General features: G+C 36.0%; 2 protein-coding genes across 2 annotated transcripts in view; both read left to right on the top strand.

Annotated features, from left to right (window-relative positions):
• LOC111789061 (PTI1-like tyrosine-protein kinase At3g15890) overlaps window positions 1–2,941 on the top strand; it is a 3,591-nt gene extending 650 nt beyond the window's left edge. Inside the window, exons 2-4 of the mRNA XM_023669700.1 lie at window positions 305–452; window positions 1,674–1,936; window positions 2,010–2,941. Coding sequence (XP_023525468.1) covers window positions 305–452; window positions 1,674–1,936; window positions 2,010–2,670 — 1,072 coding nt within the window. The 3' untranslated portion in view covers window positions 2,671–2,941. The remainder of the gene's footprint in view (window positions 1–304; window positions 453–1,673; window positions 1,937–2,009) is intronic.
• A 1,277-nt stretch (window positions 2,942–4,218) lies between these two features.
• On the top strand, window positions 4,219–6,767 carry LOC111789062. The gene is made up of 5 exons (XM_023669701.1): window positions 4,219–4,583; window positions 5,078–5,177; window positions 5,294–5,393; window positions 5,488–5,576; window positions 6,255–6,767. The coding sequence occupies exons 1-5, from the start codon at window positions 4,379–4,381 to the stop codon at window positions 6,481–6,483; spliced, it is 723 nt and encodes a 240-aa protein (XP_023525469.1). The 5' UTR covers window positions 4,219–4,378; the 3' UTR covers window positions 6,484–6,767.
• The last annotated feature ends 1,305 nt before the right edge of the window (window positions 6,768–8,072 follow it).

Raw genomic sequence — 8,072 nt, 5'->3', positions numbered from 1 at the left:
CTTTCTGGGTTCTCTCTCTGCCCCCCCCCCTTTTCTGTGCCCCTTTTTGGTTATCGCTTAAAATCTTTAGTTTTCTGGAAATCTGATGTGTATTGTATTGGGTTGGAATTTGGGGCTCGGGTCTGACTTTGAACTTGCGAGATATTGTTCAAACTTCTAAGGGGAATTTTATCGAGCACTTTGTGGGCATGATGTTTTGGGAGGAAAGAGTGACATAACAAGTTTTAGTGAACTTTGATTCTTCATCTGATTGTCCTGATTCATATGATCGGAGGTTTTGTTTATTGACTATTTTACTGTGCAGGAAAGGAAGAGGGAAGAAACATCAAACATGGAGGGTGTTTTCATTGAAGGAGTTACACTCGGCCACAAATAATTTCAATTATGATAACAAGCTTGGAGAAGGAGAATTTGGTAGCGTTTACTGGGGTCAGCTTTGGGATGGATCACAAGTAATCAACGCCTTAACTTTTCTCAATACAAACTCTAGTGTCATTATTTGCTCAATAATCATCCAAGGAAGCCTATCTTATCATATTTCATCCTATCATTGATGTGACATAGATTCTTTGATTTAAGTTTTAAATTTGGAATATTCCTTCTCAACATGTTTCAAGGAAATTGTGCACCTTTCTTGATTGTTCCGAACTTACCCAGTCATTTTAGCACCATTTAAGTACTTATTTGCTTGGTTTTAAACTAGTTGTAAGCGATTGAGTTAGGATCTCGCCTGTGCTGAATAATCCATTGGATGTAGTAGTCTTTCAGATTCAAGAGGTGAAGTTTACACTTCTTTGAAATTTCACGTACATGCTCTGTATCATGTAAAATTTTTCAGTTGTTTGTCGCATGATCGTGAAAGGATGGTGTAACGACCCAAGCCCACCACTAGCAGATATTGTCCTTTTTGGGCTTTCCCTTTCGGGCTTCCGCTCATGGTTTTTAAGTCGTGTTTGCTAGGAAGAGGTTTTCACACCCCTTGTAAAGAGTGCTTTGTTCCCCTCTCCAACCGATGTGGGATCTCACAATCCACCGGGGGCTTAGCGTCCTCGTTGGCACTCGGTCCCTTTGTCAATCGATGCCCAGCGTCCTTGTTGACACATTGCCTCGTGTCCACCCTCCTTTGGGGCTCAGCCTCCTCGCTGGCACCTAGTGTCTGCCTCTGATACTATTTGTAACAGCTCAAGCCCACCGCTAGCATATATTATCCTCTTTGGACTTTCCCTTTCGGACATCCACTCAAGGTTTTTAAAACACGTCTGCTAGGGAGAGGTTTTCACACCCATACAAAGAGTGCTATGTTCCTCTTGGATCTCGTAGATGGTGACGAGGGCTGTTTGGTTGGTTTGGTACTGCTTCTATCAAGAAAATTCTTCTCTTGTTCTGTTTGGTTTCTTGGCAGCAGAATGTTACTCTTCGTGATAATTTCTATTGTGTTCGCGATAATATAGGATTGACAATAAATTGTTGCAAGCTAAGTGTGCTTTCGTTCGAGAGGCTTAAGTGTTTATGATAAGGAGTTAATACCATACAAGGAATCTTGCTTGTAAATTAATCCCTCTTTTGCATACGTCTAGGATTGAAATATCATATCAGTACTTCGAACATGTTAACATTATTTGTATTTTGATTTACAAAAACTGCAACCGATTCTGAATGAAATGTTTTTGCAGATTGCAGTTAAGAGGTTGAAGGTTTGGAGCAACAAAGAAGACATGGAATTCTCTGTTGAAGTCGAGATCCTGGCCCGAGTTCGGCATAAGAATCTATTGAGTCTACGTGGCTATTGTGTTGAAGGGCAAGAGCGTTTGATCGTGTACGAGTACATGCCCAATCTAAGTCTTCTCTCCCATCTACATGGGCATCACTCTTCAGAATCCCAACTCGATTGGAAACGTCGTATGAAAATCGCTATCGGGTCTGCCGAGGGAATTGCGTAAGTAGACACATCTTCATTGTATCTTCCATCATTCTTCACATTTTAACTCTCCTAATATTGTTTGATCCAGCTATCTTCACCACCAAGCAACTCCACGTATAATTCATCAAGACATCAAACCAAATAACGTTTTGCTCGATCCAGACTTCCAAGCTCGTGTAGTCGACTTCGGGTTCGCAAAACTCATCCCCGATGATGCAACACATGTAACAACAGGAGTCAAGGGCACACTCGGATACCTCGCTCCAGAATACGGTATGTCAGGGAAGGCATCAGAGAGTTGTGATGTATATAGCTTCGGCATTCTCCTGCTCGAGCTCGCAACCGGAAAGAAACCTCTTGAGAAGTTGAGTGCAACAACGAAACGCACAATCACAGAGTGGGCACTGCCAGTAGTAGTTGAGAAAAAATACAACGAACTTGCAGATCCAAAGCTAAATGGAGAGTACAATGCAGACGAGCTAAAGCGAGTCGTCCTCGTTGCACTCACTTGCTCCCATTCACGGCCGGAGAAACGTCCCACCATGCTCGAAATCGTAGAGCTCCTAAAAGGAGAATCAAAAGAGAAGATAGCCAAGTTAGAAGATGATGAACTGTTCAAGAGCCATCAAGTAGGTGCAGCACAAACTACAGAAACAGCAGCAGCTGGTGAAGATAGCTCAGACTTGATATCAGAAGAAAAGGATTCAAAAGAGAATGCAACACCAAACCCACATGAGAATAGCAGCTAAGTCTTCTTCCTTCTTCCTTTTTTCTTTCCCCATTTTCCCTTTGGAGGCTCTGGCTGTCACTTACAAAAGCATGTCAGAGTGGTAAATTTGGGTACTCATTATGATTCTCAAGCATTGTTTTATGAGTGCAGCTGAGATTTGTATGATTTGTTTTGGCTCTTTTTGTTCTTATTTGTGTGTGTATGTATTGTATTGTATTGTAAGTGGCATCAAACTGTATCCAACTTTCTGGGTTCTCTCTCTGTGTGCATGTACAGACTTCTTGCTTTCATTTTGTTTGTTTGTTTTGTTGTTTTAGGAAGGAGAAGATTCGTTTCACAGACTTTTAGCTACATTTTTTTTTCTTTCTCGTAATTATTTTATGGAATAAATATTTGATTATTTTTCATGAACTATTTACAAAAGTGTGAACAAATGTAAATAAAAACTTTACAAATATTATGTCTCTAATTGACTAGAATAATATAAATGAGTCAGGCAAAATTGTGGAGGTTAACTTGAGTTGTCTAAAGGTCTTTAAACTTTTATATTTCTATCGATTATATACTTTGAAAGTATCAAATATTCCTTTAAACTTCACTTTTGTGTACAATAAGCCATTGAATTTTCAATTTTATGGTTGAACAAAAACATTAAAATGAAAATAAACAAAGAAATGACATAAATAAAATAAAATAATGTCATATTCTAACTTAAGGCTACGAAAAGATGAAATTCATCTACCATAACACAAGTTTTCATGGTCTTCAACATGCCATCACTGTCATCCATATAAAGGTGTCTTGCCTTTATGTAAGCAAAGTTCATATCAAAACCAGACACCAAGCTATGTATCAACAAGACGCTGTCTTTTAAGAGACGTGAATTTAGAGATCTTACATCAGTTAGAAAAGAGAACAAAATATTTTTTATAAGAGTATGAAAACCTATCCTTGAACAACGTATTTTAAAAGCGTGAAGCTGACATAATGGACTAAAGTTGACAATATCTATTAATGGTGGTCATGAACGGTTTACCTTTTCCCTCTTCTCCTCGGCCTCCTGACACCGATGCACTAGACCAAAATCTAAAGTAAGTAGGTCTTCTTGCTTTGCCCAAACCTTTCCTCTCTCCATATGATGAAGCCTTCCATAAATTCAAAAGGAATGGATAAAGAGAGAATTAGATACCTTCATTAATTTCCCCACCATATGAAACAAAACATTATTCCATCTTTGATATATATATATATATATATATATATATATATATTTTTTTTTTTTTCTTTTCCAAAGTACTTTGAGGAGAAAAGGTAAAGCTATGAATATTAGATATATAATGATTTTCGAGTACATTTTTTATATAAATATATTAGATATAAAATTATATTTAGCAAAATAATAATAATAATAAAAAAAGAGTAACTAATTAGAGGGGCCACCTTGTACACATGGCGGGAGAAGTGCGCGAGTAGGAGGATATAAGACTTTGCGAGTACCGGCACTCGCGCGTGGAAATTTCTGGATTTAAAAGTAAAATTGTTAGCGCGAGTCCATATGTAAAAGGAAAAACCTCCTCCATTGTGTAACGGTCCTCTCCTCTCTATTTGAAAGCTCAGAACCAACCAACAAACAAACTTCCCCGAAATCCCTCCATTTTTCTTCCCTCGTCTTTTCCGATTTCAAATTCTCGATCTCACTCGAACCCTAGCTGCTTCAGAGCCCTAGGATGCGAAGGATTGGCGGTCCCCGAGAGAGGAGTAAGATCGGTAACTTATGGCGTTTCAACCGCTTCATTGATAACCGGTGCTTGGCTCCGCTTACGCTCGACGGAGACGGTGATGTTGACGCTCTCAGACGGCGGCCTTATCGGTTGCTTCCTCGGCTGGAGCTCATTGATCTCTTTGTCCTCAAGCTCGACGGCTCTGTATTTGGTGATTCCTTTGCCATTTCTGTCCTCTTCTTTCATTCTTTCTTTTTTTACTCTGTTTCTTGCAAGAAACCAGAACTATATCATGTATGAACTTCGCTTTTGCTTCGAGATGAACTATCGTTTGCTATTTAGGTGGTCGAGATGAAACTTGAAAGCGGCATGGAAACGGAAAGTGCTTAAAGATAACCTGCTTAAGAATTAAGAGAATAGAATCGATTACTTTTATGAGAACACTGTAGTGGAAAGTGTTTGAAAAGAGTGACTAATTAAAGTGTAATGGCTTATCGCGAATATGACTAAGATAAATGCGATATCAAGAAAAGTAACTCTCCTTATTCCTTTACATTATTCCTCTTTTTTCCCCTGCTTTATAGCTGTGGAGAACGTGTACAGTAAAAATAACCAAATATTTGAAGCTACTCGTTCTTTGTATTGCTACAATTACAGTATTATTAACTATAATTTGAATGGATTTCGTATGGTTTGGCTATCCAGGTGTTCGTGTAGCGCGCAATGGTACAGTAGCAGATCTCAAACAAGCGATAGAGGAAGTTTTTGATTCACCCGGGGCGAGCGAACACTGCAAGATTACATGGTAGTATTGACCATCTTATGAGACTTGTGACTAATTTTACCACCTTGATTTTGTTTTTGTTCTTTTGGGAGGTTTGTAATTTTATTTGAGTTTTGCATGAATGCATGTGCTCGTAGGTCACTTGTCTGGGGACATTTCTGCTTATGTTATGAAGGCGAAAAGCTTATTGATGACAAGGCATACATTAGAGTTGTAGGCATCAAAGATGGTGATCAGGTGTGACAATGTAGTGATGTGTCTCTTGCTTGTTTATTGAGTTGAATACTGCTGCTCTGTAGCTTTTAATGTTTTGCCCTCGTATATTATGCAGCTTCAGTTTGTTAGGCATATGTCTATCAACTGTCTACCAATGAAGAGAGATAGGAAGAACCAAGCCGTTCCTTGCAAAACAGTGTTGTTGTAAGTTGTTCTTTCTTATGGATACAGTAGCACATGCGTCTGTTTCTTACAAAACGGTGTTGTTTGGTGTTGTTCTTTTTAGTGGCTGCACTTACACATGGCACATGCATGCGTATGCCAATCCACGGGCTGATACCATTCTAATTTCTGAATGCAATTGCTCAATTTGATGGTTTATTTACTCAGACATGAATTAGGGATTAGTTAGTTAATGAAATCTTATGTTTTATAAAATTCTCAATTAATATTATCAACTAATTAGAATGGTTCGTTATAAGACCCTGATATTTGATTCTTCAAATAGAGTATTATTGTATACTCTTTCCTAATGTATGGCACAGCTCCATCTTTTAAGTTTGTAATCTAATCTTTTGCCTCAAAATATTGAAAAAAAAAAAAAAAAAATCACATTGAGGGGAGTCAACAATTTGTTCAGAATCCTTTCCAAATAAAATTTCCATTGTTTCTATTTCACATTTTCAGTAATGCAGTTGTAATCTCTGTCGAATTTCTCATTTCTACAAATAAATAGCATCCATACTCATCATTAGACTAGCCTTTTATCATCTAGGACTAAACATCCTTAATTTCTATAGCGTAGTTCAATAGAAAACGAATTTCTCAATATTTGCTTCTTACTCTGTTCTACTAGATATTTAACTTTTACTTCCCATAAAGTCTGCCAGCAGAACCAAAATCTATTGAAGGGAATCAAGTAGCTGGTCAAGGCGATCCCGTGAATTATGAAGTTCACGAGGACGGTTCCAACCAGGAGGAGATTCCTATGGCTGGATTTCAGCTAGCAAATATCTTTAGAGGACGGCTATTATATTCCAAGATATGGGGGTTTTTTAGAAGTGCATCAGAAGGCAGGAATAGGCCTTCTGCCGGTTTCTGCATTACTTGACTTAGCAAATGGACATGGAATAACACAAGCTGCAAGGTTAGCCTAGCCATTTGAAGTTATGAAACAATTTGTGTGCTATTCTCTGTCTTTTGTTTGCCATTAACTAAGTGGCCACCGGAACTAGGATGTGCAGAGATTGAAACTTTAGCATTTGATTTATGAACATGACAAGTTAGATTCTAGAATAAAGAAGTGAGAGAGAAAAGATTGACTCTGACATGTATATATCAGACTGGATTTGTTGTTGGATGTTTCTGTATAAAGTTCTTTTACTTCCCTTCCAACTCTCCTCTTTCAATCTCCTGTGGTTCCACTGAACTTAGAAGCAATTTTCTTAAGTTAATGTGGAGAGGAAGTAAGTATTTTTAAGGACTTCGTGACTTTTGAGTTTGATTCCAAAGTAATTTTCATGGTTTTAGAACAAAATTTCAAGTGAAATTGTTTTCAAGCCCTGTTCTTGTATTTGATTTGTTTTCATGGAGGACAACTGAGTTCTAAAAACCATTGAAGTTGTTATTTCTTTCTAAAACTAATGGACGTGTGAGTAGTGATTTAAATATAAATTTGGGGATAAATTTTCAACCTATTCTAATTAACATGAGATTCTATCTTAGTTGGGGAGAGGAACAAAATATTTTTTATAAGGATATAAAATCCGTTCTCTATCATATGTGTTTTAAAATCTTGAGGGGAAGCTCGAGAGAAAACTCCAAATAATAGAATATCAGTCAGCTTGAGTTGTTACGTACATATTTACTTGAGGTTTGAATTGACCTCTAAATTTAAAAACTCACACATTTACATATCACTCATTTAGACGATATGTATCAATAAAATTAATTAGTGTACACTAACTATCATGTCTATATCAATAAAATTAATTAGGGTAGCTAACTATCATGTCATTTTGTTGTCATTTAGGTTAATTCCACTTGAGAAAGTAATACAAAATAATAATTTAAAATCAAAATTAAAATTGAATATGTCAATTTTTTATAACTAAACGTGAGATCTTTTCAATTGCATAAAAGAACACACAAATGTGAGCCAAATTTGAAGAACATGATTATTATTGAAGAAGTAAAGGAAGTAAAAAGAAAAAGAAAAAACAATTTATACTAAAATAACAATTATAATAATAAAACTTAAACTCATAAATACTCGGCCAAGTCTTAGAAACTCTATCAAATAGATTCTCAAGAGTATAAAGTTAATCAATTTAATCTCTTAATTTAAAATTAGTTCATACATATAAATAAATTTCTTACAAAATTTAGACTATCTATTTAAAAATCATAAAATATTTAAAAGATGGATCGAAATTCATTCATCTACGAAATTTTAAACGTGGATATAAACTGACGTTTTTTAAATAGAACATGAAAAATCGTATAAACGGATACACTTATGAATATCTATGCTTTAAACGGATATAATTAATTTGACAAATTCTGTATTTTTTTATTATTTGAGTTGAACCGACTTTTTTAAATTTTAAATTTTAAATTTTAAATTTTAAATTTTTATTATTTGAGTTGAACGGACTTAAAAAAAAAAAAAAAAAAAAAAAAAAAAAAAAAAAAAAAAAA

Source organism: Cucurbita pepo, chromosome LG02 (assembly GCF_002806865.2).
Source record: "Cucurbita pepo subsp. pepo cultivar mu-cu-16 chromosome LG02, ASM280686v2, whole genome shotgun sequence".
NCBI classification, from domain to species: domain Eukaryota; kingdom Viridiplantae; phylum Streptophyta; class Magnoliopsida; order Cucurbitales; family Cucurbitaceae; genus Cucurbita; species Cucurbita pepo.
This window is presented reverse-complemented; position numbering and strand designations above follow the sequence as displayed.

Excerpts from the sequence above, each read along its gene's own strand:
- LOC111789062 (XM_023669701.1), top strand. The coding sequence starts at position 4,379 with ATGCGAAGGATTGGCGGTCCCCGAGAGAGGAGTAAGATCGGTAACTTA. Across the intron at positions 5,178-5,293 it reads GAACACTGCAAGATTACATG|GTCACTTGTCTGGGGACATT; the intron begins GTAGTATTGACC and ends ATGTGCTCGTAG. Across the intron at positions 5,394-5,487 it reads GCATCAAAGATGGTGATCAG|CTTCAGTTTGTTAGGCATAT; the intron begins GTGTGACAATGT and ends TATATTATGCAG.